Below are 25,303 nucleotides of genomic sequence, written 5' to 3'. Positions count from 1 at the left end.
GGTCCAAACGCTTGTGATCAGCAGGCTAGATTACTGCAATGGGCTTCTTCTTTCTGCCAATGAGGAACAACTTGGCAGATTACAGGTAGCCCAGAACACGGCTGCCAGACTGGTCCTTAATGTTCCAGCCAGATCCCCTTCACGCCCTCTTTTGAACAAACTCCACTGGCTCCCCATTCGCCAGCGGGTTAAATTCAAAATCTGTTGCGTAATCCATAAATGCCTGTTTGGCACTGGTCCAAAATATCTGACCGAAAAATGTAAACTCTACGAGCCAGGGCGCTCTCTGCGCTCTAGGAACCAACTGTTGCTCCAAGTCCCGCGGATTAAAAGGGAAAGGCAGGGTGGTCGAGCACTCTCTTATAGGGGTCCCAATCTCTGGAACACCTTACCCCTAACCTTGAGGCAAAATTCCAATCTAGGAGCTTTCAGGAAATTCTTAAAGACACACCTGTTCCTGACTATTTAAACCCTGCATCTTTCCTGTTTATTTTTTGGTCTCTGACTTTCATGGTTTATGGTAAGAACTCAAGCGCGGAGATACCCCTTTGGGGGTCGAATTCCTGCGCTATACAAGCAAATAAATAAATAAATAAATAAATAAATAAATAGGAGTGGTGTGAACCACTCCCAGGTTTAGGAAAAATAGAGGCCTGCCACAGAGGGAGATGTTACCTTCCCCTTGCAGGAGCCACACAAGGTGCTGGCCCAAAACACTGGCTTCAAAAGAGAAGCCACCTTTGGTGGGTAAACTTTGATCACAATCAAGAAGGGCTCTTACTTCATTCAGGTAGATTGTCCGGCGGTGGTAACCAAGTAGGAAAACCAGTTGCCAAACTGGTTTTTCCATGGGTGTTTGCTCAAAGTTTTGGTGAAAAATATTATGCGGACAAAATATCATGTCAAGAATATCGAGGACAAATATATCATGAAGGTTAGTTTTACGTGTAAGCAAACTTTAACTGTACTTAACTCCTCATATATGTACCTTGACAATATATGTATATATATATATATATCTTTAGGGTATAAAGATGTGGAGTTAAGAATAGTAAATCTTTACTTCCCTCATTGCACTTACTTTCTCAGTATTTTGGACCTCAATATTTTTGGCGCAATATTCTGTTCACACGATATTTGTTTCCTCGATATTCTGTCCGACAACCTTTAGCACTGGCGTGTAGCCCATAGGTAGCCACGCCTTTGGGGTGGGCTTCAAAGCTCCTAGCAGCCAAGAAAGGGTTCAGAGATTTAATAGTTGGCAGACTAGTGAACTGTAAGATTGCTAGATGCCATACATAGCTGAAAGTTATCATAAGGCAGGAGGGATCCTACTAATACATTGGCTAGAGACCACATCATTGCCCCAAGGCACTTTCTGGGCGTACATATGGCACCTCTACTACCCTGTACCTTAGATAAAATCTGGACTAGAGAAACTACCAAAAAGGACTGCCCTGCTGACCCCTGGACCTTACAAGAGAGTCTGCACTAACCACTTAACTGCACCTGCTGCTCCTTGGGCTAGTAAAGGGAGGACTCTACTTTTGGTGCCTGGAACTTGGAAAAATCTCGCCAGAGCCCCAGACCGAAATGGTGAAATCTAAGGGCCAGTTGGCTTACCCCCTGTTCCAACCCAGGGCCATAAAAGCTGAAGTAGCCCATCCTGGCTAGTCAGTACACATCTGCAAGGAATCACCATCAATATGCAGTCATGAAGACCTTCCATCAGGACTCAAAAGTTGCATCTGTGTCTGATGGATCCAGGATAGTCATCAGCGTGCGGGTTGGTCAGCATGGACGGACACCAGCACTCACCAAAGGAAGTGGCTGGACCCGCAATCACCAGACAGCAGTAGCCCAGCTACTGTTGGACTTCTTCTGGCCCAAAGAGTACATCAAGAGACCTCCACCACTGTGGCCAAAATCACCACACCTTTCCTGCAGACTAAGGAATAACCACAAGGAGACCCCTGTTTAATGCACAGCATCCAGACCATCTTTCAGCATCCTCAGCATCCTATGTGCTCAGTATCTGGACCATTCCATTGAAGTTATGGCAGCTTTGATGTAAAGTGTGGAGCTTGACTTGGGACTGCTTTGTCAACCAAGTAACTGTCCTAACATTTCCTATTGACCTCCCTGATTTTTTCTCTGTTGGAATTGGTCGCCCAGTCTGGGCCGGAGTAGCTAACCACAACTCTTCCACACTTTTCAAAAGTCTCCATACTTTACAGTTATCACTTCTTGTTTGCACTGTGGACTAAAAGGGTGAGAGTTACATTTTCTTTAAAAATCTATATCTTTGGACCCCTCTTGTGGATTCTGCTCATCTGGGTGTATAAAAATGTGTAAATATATCAATTCTTATTAATTAATGTTGGATTTCTTTCGTGTTGTGGGATTTTCTTATTCTGTTATGTGGTGCTTCTAACTGCTTTACTGCTTTATTTAAGCCTTACAGCTCAAAGCCACGGCTACCCAGGATTGAGCAAAAGGCTTTACAAATGAGCCTGACTGGTCCTCAGACAGTTTTTTGAGTGTATTACGTGATGGGTTGCACCACCACACCATACAACACACCACAATATTGACACTCCTGAAATGCGTCGCTGGGTGGCAAAAATTGTAATGCTCCACAGCTGGCATATTGAAGGAGTCTTAGAATGCTAGAAGCATTCGAGGGGAGATCAGCTTGTGCTAAAATTGGGTAGGCAGCCTTATGACTCCGGTGCCCAACAGAAGATTGTTTTGAAGTTCCATATAGATTATTATGAATATTGATGTAGATTACTGTTGTAGGAAAGGATTTTTGTTTTGGTTAGTGCTCATACACCAAACCCCACAGATTTGATCACCACATTCAACATCATTGAAATCAATGCTATCTCATCTTCTCAACTGGCAGGGATGCATATGAATTGAATTAATGGCCATTGATGTCATTATCACAAACATTAATAATTCTGCCCAGAATCAAACAAACATTAGCACAGGAAGAACTTACAGATGTGGGAAAGACGGGAGAGTTGTCTGAACTACAGATGGCAAAGTGAACCAAAATGAGAATCTCCAAAAGAGGATCCTTTCAGAACCATGCAGTCTTCTTACCTCAGTCCACTCCTCTTCGGTGGTGTCAAGGATGTTCTTGGAGTCAATCCCTGTGGCTGCATTCGAGAACAGATAGTCAATTTTTCCATGTTCTTTCAAAGCCTTATCCAAAGCAAATTCAGCAAATTAGAGGACCATGATGCAGTAACCATGTGATTGTATGTCATTGCACTGAATATTTAGGCTGACACTGCAGAAAATGTTTCATAGTCACAAATAACAGAGGTGTGCAACATGGACCCATGAAGGCAAGAAACATCTTAAATGTTCAGGCTATTCTCCTTGGATATATTTGCATAATTGAACCCTAATGCATTAGTGGTTATGCTGAAAATTTGGATCTACAATGGAACGTAGGATAGAACCACAACAGTTTGATAGTTATTGTGAAAAGTGAATGCAAAACACATCTGCATATAAAAAGATTATCTCAAACACTACATTTGCTAATCATATAAATTCTGTGGACCCTAATTAAATGCCGCCATTTGCTAGGACCAGGGGCCAATATGAAGTAGCCCTGAAGAAGCGTTTGTGTATCAAAAGGTTTTAAATAGAGATACTTGAACAAGGGAAAACAAGAAGACATTTTGTGGTTGAAGAAGTTTAGTCTGAACTAAATTAAAAATATATTTGGTACCTCCTATGTTTATATGATTTGACTGAGTGACGACACCACACAGGAATCAGTGTTCTTCTTTGAGGGCACTCGCAGTGCTGCGTCAGCTCTCAGTCCCAAAACTAAATTCTAGATTGTGAATGTGCTAAAACAATGCAGACACATTTAGTGAATGAGGCATTACCAAACATGGAACCAGAAGTTGTAATAATGCAAGATTATTTGAAATCAGCAACTCAGTGCAGAACCTTTTATTTGCACCTGTCAAGCATTGAAGGACTTGTGATACAGAGGTAAAGGACCACTGGCCTTCACCTTAGAATGAATGATACCTCCTAAAATTACTTTTCAAGGGTAATGAGTAGGCTCCTGTTATCATCTTCTTTGGAAGTCACAGCGGAGGTGATCCAATAGTAAGAACTGAACATTTACTCTCAAGTACTCCTGATTGTCAGAAAGAAGACTGCAGTGAAAATTTATTTCCACTGCTGCACAATAGAATTCTCATAACTTTGATATTTTTATTAGGCCTTCTACACAGTCTTCACAGAGGGAACTGTTAGCTTAACAGATTGCTTTAAGAATAAGAATAAGCAGAATAAACAGTGTGTACCATCAAACTAGGCGGGGTGGAAATTCTAATAGTTGCAGACTCTGGTTCTCCATACGCCATTGTTGATAAAACTGTGTGGCATGATACATTTCTGGTGTCCTGGGGAATTCTTTAAGACCGTCAGATGTGACTCCTATGATTTTTACACCGGAAGCATTCCTATGGTGGAGTACCGTAGGTTAACATTTGAGTTCAAGGGATGGAAAACAGTCAGCAAGCTGTATGTGGAATAGAATGGATCATCTGTTCTAGGGTGGGTGGACCAGAGAGCATTAGATATTATATTGAACATCGACAGCCAGGAGCAGGTTTCGGTCTCTGAGGGTGATGACAAAGGGGTGACTGAATTTATGATGAACTTTCCTCAATTGTTTTCAAGGAAGATTTGAACTTTGGTATCAAACTCACATAAAATTGTCCTTAAGCAAGATACGGTCCCCAAGATACATAAAATAAGTAATATTCCCTGGATTGTAAGAAAGGAAGTTGAGCAAGAAATCGAGAGTCTACTAAAGGAAGGAGTTATAGAAGCAGTTGAGGCTGCAGAGTGGATTGCACTGATTGTGGTTGCTAGAAGAGCCACTGGGAAGATCTGCTTATGTGTGGACTTGAGGAATCTTAACAATAATATTGTGGCAGAAAGACTTCCCGTGCCAAAAATAAATTAGATGCTAGCACATACTAAAGGGAGGAAGTGGCTTTTGTCCAGAAAGGCCAGGAAGGGTTCCACAGCGGTATGTGCACAGCGCCTGAGAGACTCCTTCGGGGGTGTTCGGAGCGCTATATAAATGCACTACATTTACATTTACATTTACAATGGCTTGACTGCCAAATTTTCTAAATAAACATTTACGGTGAAAAGCTTGAACTACTTGGGCCGTGAAGTTACAAGTGAAGGGGTGAAACCAAAGGAGGAGCTTTTGTGGGTTGTTAGTGAAGCACCTACTTCCATATGTAAAGATGAACTTATGTAATTTCTAAGGTTGGCCGAGTTTTATGCCAAGTTTGTGCAGAAATTTTCAGAGAAAATGTACAGTTTACGCAATTGCTAAAAAAACAAGGTAAAATTCTTGTGGTCAGGTGAACTGTAAAAAGATTTTGAATGCATCAGGAAAAGCATTTGTATGGCTGGAACTCTGCATGGGTTTGATCCAAAATTGAAATGTATTCTGACTATGGATGCCAGTAATAGAGACATAGGAGTGGTGTTCAGTCAGAAGGATGGTGAAGGGAAAGAGTTTACTGTAGCATTTGCGTCAAGTGAGGGAAGATACTCAGTAATTGAAAAGGCAACTTTGGCTATTTTATGGGGCTTAGACCACTTCGTGAATTTTCTGTGGGGTATGAAGTTAGATGTTACTGGCATGCAGTGTAGTGACGTAGAGTGGAGTGGCCTATAGTGGGATAGCGTACAGTAGAAGGGCCTAGAATGGAGTGTCATGCAGCGGAATAGGGTAGATTATAGTGGGGCAGAGTGGATTTGCTTTGAGTGAAGTGGCAAACAGTGGAGTGGCATAGAATTGACTGATGTAGTGTAATAGTGTGCAGTGGCTTGTAGTAGTGTGGAGTGGTATGCAGTGTAGTGGTATTCAGTGCAGTGTGATAGACTGGATTGGTATAGAATGGAGTGATGTAGAGAGGAGTGGGATAGAGTGAAGTGGTGGGTGTAGAGTGGAGTGGGGTAGATAAGAGTGGCGTACAGTGGAGTAGCGTACTGTGAAATAGCATATATTAGAACGGCATAGAGTGGAGTAGTATATAGTGCAATAGGTAAAATTGGAGTGTCATAAAGTGGAATAGCATACAGTGGCGTACAGAGGAGTGGTATAGAGTAGAGTGTTGTACAGTGGAGTGGTGGTAGAGTGGAGTACAGTGGTGTGACGTACAGTGGATAAGTATAGAGTGGCGTAGAGTGGCATTATGTGTACCCTGAAGTGTCATAGAGTGGAATTGTGTACCTTGCAGTGGGGTAGAGTGGAGTAGACTGGCTGGGTGGATTGAGAAACAGTGTAGTGGTGCACAGTGACATAACATACTGTAGAGTGGAGTCAGGGACAGTGTACTGGCAGACAATAGAATAGCATAGGCTGGAGTGGTGTAGAGGGGAGTGTTGTGACTTTTTTGCCGTTGAATGGAATGTTGTAGAGTAGAGCATGGTACAGTGTAGTGTGGTAGATGGTAGTGGCATAGAGTGGAGTAATGGGCAGTGTAGTGGTGTAGACTGGAATAAGGTTGTTACTAGCATACTATGTAGTGATGGAAAATGGAGTGGTATCTAGTGGATTAGTGTACAGTAGAGTGGTGTAGAATCAAGAATTGTACAGTGCAATAGAGTAAAGTGTTGTAGGATAGAATAGATTGGCGTAGAGTTACAAATTGTACAGTGGAGTGGTGTGGAATGGAGTGCTGTACAGTGTAATGGTGTACAGGGCATTGTCATACAATGGAGCGGGTATAGTGGCATGCAGTGCAGTAGTGTATACTGTAGTGATACAGAGTGGAGTGGCATAGCATGTAGTGGCAAAGACTAGAGTGGCTCAGAGTGTAGTGGCGTACAGTGGAAAGTGCCTATTAGAGTGGCGTAGAGGGGAGTGACATATAGTGGAATAGCAGAGAGTGAAGTGGAGTTCAGTGGAAATGGGAACAGTGAAATAGTGTTGACTGTACTGGTGTATAGTGTAGTAGCTTACAGTGGAGTGGCATAGACTGGAGTGTTGAACGGTTGAACAGCATACAGTGGAATAGTGTGCAGAGGAGTGGTGCACAATGCAGTGTTGTACACTACCAAGGTCTTAAAATGTCTTCCTCCTTAACTTGTTACATAGTCGCATTTTGCTTCTGTGATTCTGTATTAGGAAGTAGCACGTTTAGGACATCCCTTCCTAATAATGAATTGCACTAGAATGTATGAATGTTTCGCGATCAGAAAGCGGTTGCAAAAATTCATAATTAACCCACTCCATAAAAGAGGCGGTAACCCATTCACAAACGGGAAGGGGTCCCCAAGGGACCCGTTTCCCTTTGTGATGTGGGTGACTACATTTGTAAGAGCAGGCAACGGGCACACAGACCACTGTCCACTCTTAAAAAATGAAAAGAAAATCTTTCATTTTTATTTTTAGAATGCAGCACTTTTTCCTAAGGAAAACGGACTGCATTACAATAAAAAAAAGCTTTTTTTTAAAAAGCATTCAAAGAAGTAGTGGTCTGCTGACCCCGGCAGGCCACCATCCCTGCGATCGTAATGATTCCCAACGGGTCGCAAATTACGACTTGCCTCATGAATATTGATGAGGCAGGTCCATTTGCGACCCATTGGGAATTGCAAAGTGTCTGAAATAGCTATTGGTGATTTTCTAATTGCAAAAAGAGTTTTTTATACATCCTAAGTGAGTATATTCAGTCTCACTCTATATAGATCAGACATAGTCATACTGAAATATGTCTAAGAAAGGGAACTTTTTTCTGTACAAGCTCCTGGATGGCTCAGTCTTGGATGACTTGGTGTAGTGTTCTGCAATTTTATGTGATTTCAGTCTCTAATTAATCACTGAATAATGCTTTTGTTCAGTGTCTACAAACAATACTGCAATTTGCCACAGTGATTAGGCTGTTTTGCTGCTATTCAGGAACACAGAAGAAATAACAGTGCAATGCGCTGGAGTGGGTGCTGCAGTTCTTTGTTGGTAAATTACCTCTCTGACTTCATGTCTTTGAAAATATAGAAATCATCTTTGGACAAGTGACCTGGCATTGATTTAACTCAATCTTTATTCTCTTCCCTAAAAAGCATAAACAGAAATGTATGGATTGTCTCAGTTGTATGAAAGATTTCAGTACCTACAACAAACTGATCTTTTATTATGATACAGAGACAAAAAAACATTTTTGGAGTCACTGATTCATGGTAATATTTCTACCTCTACTAATATTAGTACTACTCGTTTTAATACTGCTCCTACTTTTACTATTACTAATTATAATAATATCAATAATAAAAATCACAATATTCAATACCGTAATAATATTAATAATAATGGCTTGGTTCTTTTTACAGTGCTTTATACTGACATCACAAGGATAGATTGGTGAGCTGTGCCTTATCAATAATCAAAACTGGGACCTAAAGTTCACAGCAAATGTCATCAGCTGACATTTAACTCTTTGAACCATTTTCCCAGCTCAGTAGCTCAGGATCTGTTTTCCAACTGACCTAGTAGTTTTCTAGCAGATTTCTGCCAAAGCAACATTTTCAAACAACTAAGCGCCTCATTACGATGTCGGTCAGATTTGTGTCCAACCAACACCATTGCGGAATGGAACTGCCCGACCAAAGGTCGGCGGTTCCACCTGCTGTATTTGGATGCGACTGCCCTATGGGTAGTCTGAAACATCTATTTTGCAATTGCAGTTTGTGCGTCCGGCTGGAAAGGGCAGAAACACAAGCTACAATTGTAAAATGGATGTTTTTACACGTGCCTGCACCATGTGGCAGGCACCATGCGGTGCCTGCCACACTGTGCAGGGAGGTTTTGGGGGCAGTATAGTTGCCCTCAGCCTCAAAGCAGAGGGCCAGGGATGAAGGGGGCAATGCTAGGGTCCCCCAAAGTCACTTTCCGCTCGCCTTTTCAAGGCGGGTGACCCCATGAAAGGGCCGGTTGAAAGCGGCATCGTAATCCCGATGGCGGAGCCAAGGCTGGCTCAAATGTCATTATCAGATTATCATTCCACCCACAGCCCCGGCGGGCTCTGTGAGCCTGTCGGAAGCAGAGCAGAAGCGCCCTGTGGGTTTCCCTCCTACCGCCAGTATTGTAATACAGCGGTCGGATGGAAACCATTGATGTCAGGTGGAAAGCCTCCCACTGGCTATTGGATGGTGTTCCGCCTGACATTGTAATTGGGCCCTAAGTATTTCTACCTAACTACAACTCAACTTTGCAAATTTCTCCTTTTCTGCAGATTTTGGTGATTTCTAACCTGGCCACGGAAGAATTGTTCCATATAAAATGTTCTGATTTTATTTTATCATTTTAAAGCAGCTGTACAGTCTCCAATTTGTGTAAATCTGGAGCCATTTGATGCAAATCATCATAATTTGCCCAAACGCCCACTTAGTGGCCTTGTTTCAGGTGCTATTACAAAGAAGCTGCTAATTTCACTTTCTGATTGAGTTTTAGCATTAGGTTACTATGACGCAATGTACAGCTGTAGCAAATGATTATCTTTTGCATGGTGTACCTCCAGATCTTTGCCCTGACTGTTTTTCTTACTGTAGAACTACTCCTCATTGGCATACTTAACTTACTTGTAAGTCCTAGTACATGGTACAAAATGTCTTCACTGCCTCTCGGGTAAATGTCATTAGTTGACCGCAGCACTCCTTGTGCCGACTACAGTGACAATGTAAATGACCATTGTTGCCTGACTAAAGACACTTTTAAACTGCAATTCGATCTATCAAAAGAAACCCTTTGACAGGTCTAAATGTACCTTTTAAATAATAATAAGTTACCACTAAGTAGGCCTTACTGCTATTATGGCTAGGTGTTGGTATTTAAAGTAAGGTGTGTAGAAATGTATTGTTAAATATGGCTTTACAGGGAATAAGCTTCAATAGCTTCTTCAGGGCCACAATTATCCATATCACATTCTGTTTTACAATGCAACTCAGGTGTGTCTTCAGTATACAAATCATGCTTTATTCCATATCACTTATAATCACAACAGAGTAACGAGTTTAGTGCCTCCTCCATCAGAATAAATGTATTCTCAGTTTCATTTGAACACAGCATGTGATAAGGATAATTATGGACCTATAGAAATGATATGCATCATGTAACATGAGCTGGACCGATCTTTAAAAAAAATGTTAGGAATTATTTTGGAAGAAAATCATTTTTTGTTCCCTCAAAATAATTTTTTCTAAAATATCAAATAACACACATCTGGACAGGCTTGCATTATAAAAAAGGACAGGATGCGTCAGCCTATCATGTTGACTGCCAATAAAGTATTACCAGTAGCAACAGAACCCACCCTGCACCCTGCTGGTGGCTTCTTCTGAAGTAAGTCTTGACACTCCAGTGCTGGGTCAGCAGCAAATCCAATTCAGGGGGACCTAGCAGAGCAGGTATCTGGCCTTGTTGATCCCTCTTCGGCTACAACCTGCAGCCTTTGCTCGCTGAAAGAATCTGAGCTTCTTAAAAGTGACTAAGGTCCTTATTACAAGTGTGTCAGTCTGTGGACTGCTGTACCAGCAGTGGTAGTCTGACCGCAGTGAGCTCGGCGGTCTGACCAACGTATTACGAGTTGGGCAGATTGTGTTTTCAAAGACTGCAACTGAACCACACCACCAACTGCTGGGTTCACGGTCGGGGAGGAGCGGTCCTGAAAAGCTCCACTACTATCCATATTAAGAGTTGGCTTTGCGACTAGCCTACCAGGGTGGTATGACCGCCAGCTTCGAAGCAGCTGTAACAAAGGATGTGGGGTGCATACTGACCCTTCTTCCAGGCAGGGTTCAACTTGGATCTCGTTTTACGGGTCCCCCCTTCACAGCAACATCTTCACCTCGTAGATGATGACCCTGTTTGTGGTGATTTACAGGTAAGTTGTCTTTGTACCATATACCCATTCCTTGGACGGGCCACATAGGGACCCGACTCCGGCAATGCGTAGGTTGTATTTTTCCACATGTATCATGCATATGTGTGCATTTGAGGCATATGCAATCAAAATGTACACACACAGGCATTGATACATATGGAAATGTAATCACTGGGGACCAGCAGAAGCAAGTAAAGTGCAAAGTGCAGAAACTGTAAATGCAGGTAACTAGTTCAAAATTTTAAAATGAACAATCAACAATCATTAGTTTTAGGCAGTATTAAAATCATGCACCGTAACCCCCTCAGAGCGCTGCTTACATACCACTGAGTGTCCGTGCACACATGCCGGTTTTATAGTGTGTCAGCTGTACTAGCCGAAAATGAGGGAGCCAGGAGGAGGAGCCACGTCCATCTGCTCAAGCGGCAGGAAGTGCAGTGGCAGACCAGGGACCAGCAGAAGCGAGTAAAGTGTAAAGTGCAGAAACAGTAAAAGCAGGTAACTAGTTAAAAAAAAATGTAACGAAAAATCAGCTATCCGTAGTTTTTGGGCAGTATTGAAATCATGCAATGTAAGCTCCTCAGTGCACTGCTTACATACCGGTCCTAGGACAGTCAGATTGCCAAACTCATAATAAGGTCCTAAGCATGAATGTAGAAATCTTCACCAGTCAAAGACAACAAAAGTATCTGGCTTGTGAAGGACTGTCCATGGGCACAAAATGTAATTACCACCCACTCTAAGCTTTCCTGGCAAAAGTCAACCGCTTCACAGGGAAATGGTCCAACGGCAGACCGATCTCATGAAGCCCTTTCTGGCCACAGCCTGCTGTCTTGCCCCACTGAAGATTTAGGATTTTCATCCCAGAGACTAAAGGCCAGTTGCATGACCATTAGAGATTGCAACTCAGAATTTGCAAATTTTAGCGACTCGCAAATTGAGAGTTTCAATCTCTAATGTATAATAGTGTCTGAGACGCTTTTTGTGATTCCCTAATGGGTCTCAAAGGACCTGCCTCATTAATATTCATGACACAGATTGCATTTTTCCACCCATTAGGGTCAGCAGATGGGGTGCTCTTAAAAAACGTTTTCAATGGCAATCACAAAGTGATCCCCTGGGGACCCTTTCCCGTTTGCGACTGGCTTGCCACCATTTTGAAATTGATGGTAACTGCAATTGTTTTGTCACCCCATTTGCGGTCGCAAAACAATCTTACATCCCCCTGCGACTTGCCATTAGGAAGGGACGCCATTGACACGCCCCTTCCAAAAAGTGACTCGCAAAACCTATCTTGCAAGTGGGTTACAGGTTACCAACTCGCAAAATAGGTTTGATACATGCTATAACCCTTTTAAGCAGGCAATCACCGACCGATTTCCCATTTGAACTGCTAAAATCAGTCGTACATCTGGCCCCTAGTCCAAAGGTGAAACCTTTGATTGGGTAGAACCTGATTTCTGTAGCAGACCCATGCTCCATTGCGATCAGCCTCAAATCACCCCTAGATTCTGATGTACCATGACCAGTTGACCATAGTTGACGCATAACACTTTTTGCAGCTATTTTTAACTTTACATTTCAAAAAATGCATATCTCTGGTTCCCCCTATCGGACTTTTCTCTTTTTGTTTTCATTTTTCGTTTTTTAGAATTTACTCTATTTTTCTAAAATGGTTTGTGATTTTTATTGAGTTTGGTTTGAACTTTATTACTGTTTTGTTACTGCATTAATACGTTATGCATTGCTTCTAAGTAAGCCTGTTTGCTCTGTACCATAGGTATTAATTTAGTGACTTTAGTGGTTCACCCTGACAAGGACTGTGATTATTACATTAGGGAGGTAGTTACCCCCCTCAAATAGTACCCCTTTTCTTAGAGTAACCAATTGATTATCTTTAATAGAACATTGTAAGATACAGGAACACAATTTCTCACTTTTCTTTCATGTTTGTACTTGCCATGAAAAGTGCTCGATCCGTTCATAAAAATGTGCTAAATTCATTCTCAAATGTTTAGAATACAGAGAAAATACATTTGAATTGTATTCTGTGTTTGACTTTTTCAGAAACTACCAATGTTAAAAATGTACCCATTACTTTGAATTGCCCCCCCCTCTGCCAGAAGGAATCATTCATTGCCTTTCTTAGATTGTATTGGGTTTGGATAACATTTCCACTCACCAGTTCCACAAGATTCTTCCTGTGGTCTTTGTCTGTGACATTGCAGACGGCTCCTGAAACAGAGAGGTTCTCTGACTTGAGCTTATTGATTGCTTTGTCCACGTTCTCCTGCTTCCGGCTGCTCACAACCACATGAGCCCCCTGTTGTGCCAGGCGACGGGCAACTGCAAGACCAATCCTGCAAGAGATAACAGGTCAGCAGCTGGCAGACTGGTTTAAAACTATTTCCCTATTCATATTTTTCCCCTCCAACCCTATAAAATAAGGTCCTTTGATTTGGAACCAAATAGCCATGCTTACAGGTTTCACATATATTTGTGGCATTTTGCTTTTTTGCCTTGGGGGAGTGTGGATATGGATATGGTACAATCCAATGGATGTGTGGGATGTGTTTTCCCCATTTTTCTCCTCTGCAGCCAGGGTTCTGGCTTGATGCTTCTATACCCAGAATGTGGCACACATACACACACCCACCCACCCACACACACAAGCACACACACAGACACACACACACTCAACGCAAGCAACTTTGAAGTATTGGTGAGTGCTGCCTTCTTTTTACCTTCTCCCGTTCCTTGCCAAATGTATGTAGTGAAGAGGCAGACAGCAGTGGATCCGATAAGTAGATTTATTACAGGAAAACAAGACACCTTAAACAGCCACCAACAGGAGCAGACAGCAAGGCAAAAGTCTTCTCCAGCACCGTCTACAAACTCCCCAAGGTTTCCCTCATGACAGCCCTACATTCTAAAATTACATACTTACATTCTAGTAGAATTACAAACTAACATTCTACTATGTCTTACATTGGAATCCTACTCAGAGCACATGACTTTACAGCAATGACCTCGTGGTTTCATCCATGAGTCTTCAGACCTGTAGGGGTGAGTAGTTTGCTTCCCACTCCCTATATTATATAAACGCAAACTAACACTACTTCCACAGGTATACTACAGCGCCCAGAGCACATCACTTTACAGCAATGAGCTCCCGATTTAAGATCACGCTTTAATCCCCGAGTCTTCAGACCAGTAGGGGAAAGTAGTTTGCTAACCACTCCCTATATACTATAAACTCATACTAACACTACTTACACATTAATACTACAGCGGCTAGTATCCTACAACGCTCAGAGCCCATCACTTTACAGCAATCAGCTTGGTTTGATCCCCAAGTCTTCACACCGGTAGGCGTGAGTACTTCGCTTCCCGCTTCTGGTATAGTATAAATGCACGATAGCGGTCAGTAGTTCGCTTCCCACTCCCTGTATGGTATAAACGCCTACTAACACTACTTGCACACGTACGCTACAAAGACCAAAGCACATCACTTTATAGCAATGAGCTCATAGTTTAGGCTTTCGGTTTCATACCTGAGTGTAGCAGCATATCATCTCACCACCATGTCACTCTGAGCAACACCGCACTTTCAGTTACTACTTCGCTTCGCACTCCCCCACAGAGCTCACAGCGCTCCTACCCACTTCTTTCCTACTTTTAAGGTCGAGCTCTCTCGACCTATTGTCGTGGAGTCGGCTCTCAAGCGAGACAGAGCTGGGCACGCGCGTCGATTTCACATCGTGGACGCGCATGCCCAGCCCCCCCCCCCAGCCGTGCACATCTTTTGCTCTACGTTCCACAATCACAGCGTCAGCCTCTCTCATTCACGCGCGCACACACAGCTACACTCACGGAAGCACACACACACACACGCACGCACACACACACACACACACACACACACACACACACAGACACACACTCCCACGACTAAGCCCCACTTACCTTACCGCATCAGCAGCCTCAGCCGCCACTCCTGACTTCTGCTGCCACCGCTCCTCTGGGCCGGCCATCCACTCCGTGGGCGCATAAGACGGAAGTCCCGCCCCACGACAGCCGTGAGCGTGCACATCCCGACACCGGAAGTTCGGGAGAGTGCACGCTCACGGCTTGTTCCTCCTGTTGAATTTATAATCACATTCTGTCCTCTTCACCCAATCAATACATCCTCATCAGCCGACGCCCACTGACATCAGACAGATCTCCACACTGTCAGAGAGTGGGCTTTGAGAACGGTAGTGACGTCACGGCATTCACTGACGGACCTTTTCACTGGGACTAGCACACGGGCACGCGCACACACTCACCTCCTGGGGGCGCGCTGCTCTCCTCTACTGAGGTCGGCAAATCACTCATGGCCGCGCCGAAGGTGGATCTGAACAGCGGCAACAGAAAGCCCTGCAGCTGCCTCCTGCCTTGGGAAGTAAAAGCATAAAGAGGACAGCGCGGAGCGCCTCTTGGCGCCCAGCCCACTCACACAGGGAAGGTGAAATTCACAGGGATGCGAGAGGGCGTTTTATTTGCAGACTTTGCCCAGCCCAGCCTGTTCTCTGCGAGAAAGGAAAAAAAATCTCACTGCAAAGTGCCTCTTAAGGCCGGCTGCATTCCTTCAGCGCCAGGGCAAGGTCCGTCCTCGAGTAGGCCCCAGGCGCATCTCACCCCGCCACGGGCCTAGAGCAGCTCGAGAACCGGCTGCGTTTTACTGAAAGTGTGTGACCTGAAGATTCCCATGTTCTCTTAAAATAGACGCCATTTACGCTACCGAAGAGACGGCTGCCAGGACTGCAGAGCAAGGGCGTACCTACAGTTGGTGCAGTAGGTGCAGTGGCACCGGGCCCCTTGAACCCTGCCAGTGCGGTATTTTACTTTAAGAACAGCAGTTATAGTTGGAACAGTCTTTGGGATCAGTTTCTGCTTTTTTGTGGTAAGTGCCTAGAGCACCTAGGTAGAACGTGCGCTCCATGCACATATTTTATATATCCTCTATTTCCCCGTGTAGCTGTGATTGTCTGCTGCTATGGGGAACTTTCACCTAATTCACGTTTTATTCTCCAACATTACTTTGTGACCGGGGCTAAAAAGGATGTGCCATCTTAATCGCGTTGTTTCTTTTTAACCATTAAATCTGCATGTAACTTTGTAGGTTATTTTGCTTGCTGCAAACCAGTGTGTGTTTTATATTTTTTTTGTTTTGTGCATAGGTTTAAATAGTCTTTGGGATCAACTTCTAATTTTTCCTGGTTTAATGTGTATAAAAGCTCTGGTAACAGCCCATAAACATCCTGTTCTTACTGGGGGCTTATTCTCGTGTTTCAGCTAGTTTTCACAGAGCCTTTGAGGAATGCGCTTCTTCGAGATAAGCCCAACTCAGGAGGCGCTTTTGTTCAAAATTGTCTGCATATAGCTGCTAAAATTTGAGATTGCTATATGTGTCTTTTTCTTAATTTTATTGTAATTATAACTTATATTTAACAACTGTAAGCAACACTTTCTCGTCAGCAAAAGCAATCAGTTTTAATGTTCAGTGCAATGCGTAAAGACTGTAAAAGGTTTTCCCCCTACCAACAGTGTGAATATCGGGTTATCATTTATATATATTTCCAGATGTTGCCTAGTTTTGGTCCGCTTGGTATTATTATTTTGGATTACATTTTATTTTTATGCTATCCGCTTTTTGTATTTTGCTAAGCGGGTGATGTTCATGAAATGCAAAAAGTTACAGCCCCTGCAGATCACTTGCATTCTAGGCCAAAAACACACTTTTTTTTAATTAGAGCTGTTTAGTGTGTGCTGGTCGTCTTTTAAGAGATTACATTTAAACTTGCTGCTTGGTATTAAAGCTGCACCCAGGTGCTCTTGAAATTGTATGCTTTATATGCACACAAAAACAAATCACCTCAAAGTAGCTCCGTGGCTTTGTGTCCGTCTTTCTGGAGCCGCAGCTAAGTACTTCACAGGCTTTTAAAGTATAAACATTGTGTGAATTTACTCTCACATGGGTGCCGCAAGCCGGCAGAAAACAGTGACTAAATACCCTTTGCTTTGGATCAAGGTTATGCAGAGACTGCTGCACGACAAATAGCTCTGTGCTTTGGCAGAAAACAGTGACTAAATACCCTTTGCTTTGGATCAAGGTTATGCAGAGACTGCTGCACGACAAATAGCTCTGTGCTTCCTTAGCTCGGTTGTGCTTGAGTTGTCCCAAAACATGCAGCTCCCCTTTAAATGCACCCACCCTCTTGTGTGGTAGCGGTGTGAAGAATGCCCCGCGCAGTCACTCACTCCTGGGCTCTTAAATGCACATATTTTTATTGTCTATTATTTTGGGTTTGAACACTTTTATTTGTTGTTTGTTTTTATTTTGTAAATATTCATTAGCATATGCTGTAAAATGCCCGTCTTTCCCCATAAAATAGCTATTGGTGCAGATATCTGAAGCTGCCACATGTTAGATGCGAACACTTCATCCAGCTGTATCTTATATGCTAGGATACTTTAGAGTTACTGTACATGCTGCTAGAATGCTAGTGCATCTTAGCGTCACATGATTCAATACCGAAGGAGCCAGTATAGCCTTTCATCTTGTCCAGGTCGATAAGTAAAAACCAGCCCACTGGAATCAAAAAGTAATTAAGTGGGCTCCATATATTTTACCAGCGCGGCAAGGTAAGTCTTCCCTTCCCAACCCGGAGCTGTAAATGGTCCTTCATTTGCTCCTTTGGTGACCCTGCCGAGGCTGCTCTCTTCCTATGATACCAGCACGGCCAGCATTTCTCGCTTTTTTCAGGAAGCCTAATACGACGGACAAACCTGGCAACCGCAATGGCCTTTAAATATCAGGCCCAAAGCAACGCCATTATCAGACCCAAAGCAACGCCATTATCAGTTCCAAAGCAACGCCATTATCAGGTCCAAAGCAACGCCATTATCAGGTCCAAAGCAACGCCATTATCAGGCCCAAAGCAACGCCATTATCAGGTCCAAAGCAACGCCATTATCAGGTCCAAAGCAACGCCATTATCAGGTCCAAAGCAACGCCATTATCGGGCCCAAAGCAACGCCATTATCAGGCCCAAAGCAACGCCATTATCAGACCCAAAGCAACGCCATTATCAGGTCCAAAGCAACGCCATTATCGGGCCCAAAGCAACGCCATTATCAGGTCCAAAGCAACGCCATTATCAGGTCCAAAGCAACGCCATTATCAGGTCCAAAGCAACGCCATTATCAGGCCCAAAGCAACGCCATTATCAGGTCCAAAGCAACGCCATTATCAGGTCCAAAGCAACGCCATTATCGGGCCCAAAGCAACGCCATTATCAGGTCCAAAGCAACGCCATTATCAGGTCCAAAGCAACGCCATTATCAGGTCCAAAGCAACGCCATTATCCGTCCCAAAGCAACGTCATTATCAGGCCCAAAGCAACGCCATTATCAGGTCCAAAGCAACGCCATTATCAGTTCCAAAGCAACACCATTATCAGGTCCAAAGCAACGCCATTATCAGGTCCAAAGCAACACCATTATCAGGCCCAAAGCAACGCCATGTATTTTGCCCAAATGTTAATGTTAGTGCACACAAGCCTTGGTAGAGCAATAGCAGCGAACGCTCTCCTCAGTGTGGCACACTTCTCTGCTGCACACTGTACTGTAGCGCACACTGTAAGCACACATTTTATATTTCATCATTATTATTATGAGGCTGTACCTGTTTTTCCCTGTGCAGCTGTGACTCCCTGCTGCTTAGGGACATTAATGTAGTTCAGGTTTTATCTTCCAACGTAACTGTGATAGGGGCTAGGAAAGCTGTGCCAGCTTGGCTTGGTGTTAAGGCCGCACCAAAGTACTTTGCAGGTATTCTTAAAATCGTGTGCTTCACGGGCACAAAGAAACCAATAACTTCAAAGTAGCTGCGTGGCTTGACGTCAGTCTTCTTGGAGCCACAAGTAAGTACTTCACAGGTGTTTACAAATAGCATGCATATGTGTAAAAAGCTGTATTGTTTCTGTTAATTAGAGGGCTTGCATTTCCAATTTTTTACTTCACAAAACTCTCTCACCCCTGCTAGTCTTACTCCTGCTCCACCGTTTTTAGGTCGAGCAATTTATTGCTCTGAACCTATTATATGTGACCAAACTCTCTTAAACAAGCGGATTTCTCACAATGCATGTTAAGTATTGAAGCGTGACGCTTCACCAGCGCGCGCTTGTCCTCAGTCATTCCCTCCCACTTGCTGGCTCCCCTGCTTCCCCACCCGACTTGAAAGGAAGCCTCGCACTCCAACATTTGTCACTCACACCACAGGCTGCTGCTCCCCCGCCCACCCAGCAATGCCGAGAGCTATTCCCACCCACTTGCTGGCTCCCCTGCTCCCCCACCCGACTTGAAAGGAAGCCTTGCACACCAACATTTGTCTCTCACACCACAGGCTGCTGCTCCCCCGCCCACCCAGCAATGCCAAGAGCTTGTTTCCCTAACATCCTGAAGTTCGTGCCATGGCGCTCTCGCATTCTACCTCTCGGACGCCCTTGCCTTTCACAAGCTGTCTCTTCACTTTTTAATAGTTCAAGCCCTTTCCAGGCATCAAGGTGCTACACCCCACCCCCCACCAGCACTATAGGCTTCAATTCATACATCCAATTGTGATATTAAATCCATAACTGGTTCCTTCATTTCCTGATTTACTTCCATCACTCTTTCTTCCCATCTCTACTCCTTCATCCTGCTAACTCTTTACACACTCTTCTTTCATTCACATGCTCATTCCTTGCCCCCCATTTCCCTCATCCTTTTCCGTCTTTCCATAGTTGTATCTACCCCAATCTACCCTCATTTCCCCGACTTCCACTGAGCTCCTCTTTCCCATATTCCCTCCTTCTACCAAGGTCTCTTTTCTCTCACCTCCTGCCATTTCTAATATCTTTTCCTCTGGAAACTTCCTTCTACCACCCTCTGTTCTGCGAGCCCTACTTTCTCTCTTCACTCATCTCTTACCTCCCGCCCCTCTCTCGCGTTGGCCTTTCACCCCAGCCCTTCTTGCCCTTTTCCCCACTCTACTCAACCCCCTTCCTTCTCTCTGTCTTGGGTTGTTTCCTTATTTCTAGATTATTCTCTCACTCGTCTTTTCACCTCGTTCTCTTTTCTCACCTCCCCAGCTTGACTCCGTCTTTCGCCGTTTCCTTCCTTCCTCCCACTGTTTCCTTCACTCCCAGTGCATTTCCTCACCTCCTTCCTTCTCTGTTGTTCACCTTTTATCCAAAGTCTTCGAGGTTTTCCTTCCCTTCTATATGTACTCTCTCGCTCTCCTCGCTTCTTTCCCTTTTGTTAATTTTTTCACCTCCCCGCTGCATTTTCCTTTCTCTTCCAACCTTCTACTTTTCCTCCTTTCCCACAAACCCGTTTTTCAAGTTCCGTGTTATTATTGAGCACAACAGTCGGGCTCTGTCCATTATCTTGCCTCTCTCCTCTCAGGTTGTCCCTTTCCTCCTGCACACACTCCCGCCCCCCCTCCCCCTCCGAATAACTCCCTTGCACATAACATTTCACCACGGCTCGGCCTAAACTGGTTATTGAATATAAGCACCGCATCACTACACACTGTATGATACCTATTAATGTGATTATTGTGAGTGTCAGCGTTATTCCTGTTGTCACTGTCACCGTGATGCGAGTTACTTTCAAAGTTACAATTGAGTTCTATGTTGAGATGTTTACAGCGCCGTGCCACCATTAGTGTGCATCGCAGAGCTGTGCTGCGTACTGTTTTATTATGGTCATTATTCGTATTACTAATTCCATTACTGTTCTCCTGTTCATGTGGTATACCATTATAATTAGTATACTGTAGTATAATATACTGAGTATTCTTTCAATATTTCTGTTAAGTTTTTGTTTCTAGCACGAGTCGTAGTATCTTTCTGGGGAAGTATGTGTCCCTAAGTCCGTTGAACTTGCCCGAATGATACATGTAGGCTAAAAGCAAGGCTACGGAAATTATACCATTGTGCGGTCGCGTGATTTTCGCATAATTATAGATTTTCCGCATTTACAACATCGTCTGCATATTTTAACAACAATATTTTTTGTTTCTAGCTCAAACGGTTCCAACAATACTAAAAATGCAGCTGCGTGGTGGAAGGCCCTTTTCAAAACTTGTTAACCGCGCTAACTCTTACATATTCACTTGTTCAGAGCACTGTGTTTTCACCGATCACTTTCGTTCACCCGTATTTAACTCATTAACCAGCAGGTTTAATGTGCGGCATCACTTGCACCGATTGCCGCGCTGTTTCTTGTTAGGCTAGGCTACATTTTAATAATGCTTGTTTCCACGTCCATAGGTCACTTTTTTTTATCCGTGTCACACATCTAAAGACACATTTGCTTTTTTCAGCAAGATTCCTTCTCTTTGTTTTGAGAGCTCACTCACTGATTAGTGTCACAGATCCATTCAAGTTCTTAACCCTCACATTTGTGTGTCCTAAGCACATTTCTTTTTCTCCTGTTTTCCGCACATAAATGCCTCGGAACACGTGAATTCACTCGGGTATTTTTAGATTCAGTATTTTCACCCACACGCTTCGCGCAAAACGGGGCGCCCTACTCAGCACCTTCTCCTAGAGTCTTTTACTGCTGTAGTTTTGTTTCCTTCACCCCAGACGTAGCATTTTGCTACAGTTGAATGTTTTTGTCTTGCTCGCAATCTGTCTTCTTGGATTCAGACACGTATTTCAGTTGTTTTACTTCCCAGAAAATCCCCCCTGATGAAGAGCTTTTGCTCGTTTCAAAGTGTAATTAGCATCAACACATGTGATGAACTGTCCTATGATTTAATCGGACTGTATTTACAAGGATTGAACATTTACGTTTCATATGAAGTAATACGGAAAAATAAATCCACGAATAAACTACGGATATCTTTGAAAGATTATACCTGTCTCATTGAATTTCTGTAAAAGCGATTCTCATCGCCTCTGGAGTGCTTCAGATTTTAACCCTCCCACACCAACCACCACCACGTCGTCCACCACCACTACGTCCACCACCACCACATCCACCACTATGTCCACCAACACCACGTCCACCACCACATCCACCACCACCATGTCCACCACGTCCACCACCACCACATCCACCACTACGTCCACCACTACGTCCACCACCACGTCCACCACCACCACATCCACCACCACCAGGTCCACCACCATTACCACCACCACATCCACTACCATCACATCCACCACCATCATGTCCACCACCACCACTACGTCCATCACCATGTCCACAACTACCATGTCCACCACCACCGCACCCACCACCACCACATCCACCACCATGTCCACCTCCACCACCATGTCCATCACCACCACCTCCTCCACCACCACGTCCTTCACCATGTCCACAACCCCCACGTCCACCACCACTATGTCCACCACCACCACACCCACCACCACGTCCACCACCACATCCGCCCTCACACTATCTATCGCACTCACTCTATCTATCACTCAGCACCACCACCACAGCATCACTCAGGGGCACCACAACATCACTATGCGCTACCACATCATCACTGAACGCCTCAGCATCACTCGTCGCCACCACAACATCACTCAGCGCCAACACAGCATCAATCTGTGCAACCATTCAACAGCAACTGGTTCAAATATGTTCTCTCAATGTTTCAAGCTTTATTACAAATGTCATAAAAAGATGTTAATATTTCACTTCTGTTCTTGGATTTTCGTCACAATAAAATACACTGAACATAATCTTCACTAAAGTTATTTACAAAAGTTTAAGCTATTGCCATTATAAATTACAATACAGTTTATTTAAGTATTAATTATTAAAAAAATTCAAAGCCATTGTTATTTGTAATATCAATACATCCAAGTCACGTAAATACAAAACATGTTGCATTACAAATGCTATAGGTGTCACATTTGCAAAAATTAACAGTATTGGCATTGTAAATGTCAAAGCTATTAATTTCGCTATTTACAAAACCAACACATAAATAAAAAATTTGTAATTTACAATACCAATAGCTCAAATGTTCCTAATGCGAGACCTATTGCATTGCAAATGCTTGTTTTACCCCTTTTTCCCCTTACTCGCTTCAACGGAATCACAAAATGGCAGCCAACACTTCCTAGTTGCAACCTCTCTCAGCGCTCGCAACCAATAAGCAGCAAGCTTGTGCTCGTAACGCCTCAGCCAATCAGATGGCAGAATTCCCAAATATCGATATCTGTCAATTTCAATATTTCTCCAAAACTACTGAACAGATTTACACCAAATAAACAAGAGTGTGCTTTCTAGACCAAGACCCATCTCCCTGCCAAATTTGGGGTAATTCCGTTAACACGTTCGACCTGTAGCCTTGTCTAAAGTTTCCTATGGAAATTAACATGGAGAAAACACGTTTTGGAACCCCCCCTTATATCTCGGCCCCCCTTGACTAATCACTCCCAAACTTCCAACATAGGAGCTGATATGAACAAAGAATTAGTTTGAAAATTTCATGAAGATTCACCAAACGATCCCAAAGTCATAAGCAAAACAGAAAATGCTCTTCCTATGGAAAGTTGGTCGAAACTATACCTACTGGCGACCGCCAGCAGGTAAGATATATATATATATATATATATAGGGTATTGAATAACAACAACCTTAACCTGCAGTTCTCGGGTTCAATTAGTCCGGTGGCAGCGCAGTACTTGGACCTGAGAGTGTTCATAGATGGAGAACAACTACACACGGCACTGTATAGAAAGGAGACTGCTGGCAATTCTACACTCTTTGCCAGCAGCAGTCATCCCCCCCAGCTCATCAGGAGCATTCCTTCGGGGAGCCATTGAGTCTCCGAAGGAATTGCTCCAGGGATTCTGACTTCGAGGCGGCCGCCTCGGAATGCCTATCACGTTTCGCAATTAGGGGATATGGTAGGGAATTGCTGCAAAAGACATTGAGGAAGGGGAGAAAGATCCCAAGAGGGACTTTATTCACTGCCAAACCCACAAGGGGGGGGAGGGGCGTGAAAAGGATGAAACCACGAGCAAAGGGAAATTTAGGCTAATCACTCCCTACTCATCAGGGGCCAATGACCTTAGAATAATGCTTAGAAAGAACTGGCACATTCTACAAACAGATAATGTGCTGAAGGAAGATCTACCAACGTATCCATTACTAACCTTCAGCAAAGCAAGGTCACTAGGAGATATGCTTGTCACCAGTCATCTGGAGAGACCTATGTCTATGACCAATACCCTTAAAGAACAGAAAGGGTTCTATCCCTGTGGCCGCTGCAAGGCTGCAAGGCTTGTGCGGGCAGCAAAAGGGTTCTATCGTACATGATACCTGAGACAGGGAAGAAAATATTCATTAAGAAGTTCAGTACCTGTAGTACTCAATATGCAGTCTATTGTTTTCTCTGCCCCTGTGGCCTTCGCTACATCGGTAGCACAATCAAGGATCTGAAATTGAGAATACTAGAACATCTCAGGGCCATAGACAAGGCGGACCCCGTCTATCCGGTAGCCCGCCATTTTGCTGAGGTCCACGGTCGGGACCAAAACAAATTACAGTATTTTGGCTTGGACATAGTGCCACCTAATGCCAGGGGCGGTAACCATTTAAGACGACTCCGCAGATTGGAGCCAAGCATCCACGAGGCCTGAATAATGGGGAGGAAATGGCGTTTCATTTGGGAAAGTAAGGGAGCAACTTAAAGACGATTGGGACCAACATATGGGTTGCAACATATGGAAGTCCAGATGCACCGACATGAAATTCCAAACCTATTCCCAAAATGCCTGTTGTAAACTGTGATCTGAGATCTGTGATAAGTGATCTGATATATATGTGTTTGACTAGAACACTTACCAGCTTCATATATCTAAACATATAAATTTGCCACTGAAGTTGTGATGTTTCTATTTTCTATAATACTTGATTGATGAATTTAGAATTTGAATCTGAAATAATTGATCTATTATAGGTATGATTTTGAACTGCCCCATTTATATCAAGTCTTGAATGATGAAATCTGATGAACTTTTTATCGACTCGGTGTGATACGTACGTATCTTGTTATAGAAGAATAATCATGATAGGATGGATTAACAGAAGACATTAGCCGATCCACGGCTTTATGAATTGTTTAATATTTAAACTTTTTGATGTAACCAACACCCTCCTGTTCACGGATAATAGCCCATCGGTGGGCAGAATATGTGCTTTACATGGGCCATATAGTTTTGTGAATACACTCCAAGATGGCGCGCACTGTGATCCTAGGAGGGTTGAGTCCTTTGTTGATTCCTATGATT

The 25,303-nt window shown here is 43.6% G+C and overlaps 1 protein-coding gene across 3 annotated transcripts in view; it reads right to left on the bottom strand.

Annotated features, from left to right (window-relative positions):
* The window catches only part of LOC144791099 (dehydrogenase/reductase SDR family member 4-like), a 194,971-nt gene that overhangs the window by 117,343 nt on the left and 52,325 nt on the right, over positions 1-25,303 (bottom strand). For 2 of the 3 annotated variants that reach the window (XM_078665757.1, XM_078665756.1), the window contains exons 3-4: positions 13,132-13,309; positions 3,112-3,213 (exon numbers count right to left, since the gene is read on the bottom strand). In XM_078665757.1, the coding sequence (XP_078521883.1) occupies positions 3,112-3,213; positions 13,132-13,309 (280 nt within the window). Of the gene's footprint in view, positions 1-3,111; positions 3,214-13,131; positions 13,310-14,915; positions 15,041-25,303 lie in introns of those variants that run through there. The other variant, XM_078665758.1, reaches the window with a different exon arrangement.

Source organism: Lissotriton helveticus, chromosome 11, assembly GCF_964261635.1.
Source record: "Lissotriton helveticus chromosome 11, aLisHel1.1, whole genome shotgun sequence".
Classification (NCBI taxonomy): domain Eukaryota; kingdom Metazoa; phylum Chordata; class Amphibia; order Caudata; family Salamandridae; genus Lissotriton; species Lissotriton helveticus.
Note: the sequence above shows the minus strand (reverse complement) of the source record. Positions and strands in the feature narration are given on the sequence as shown.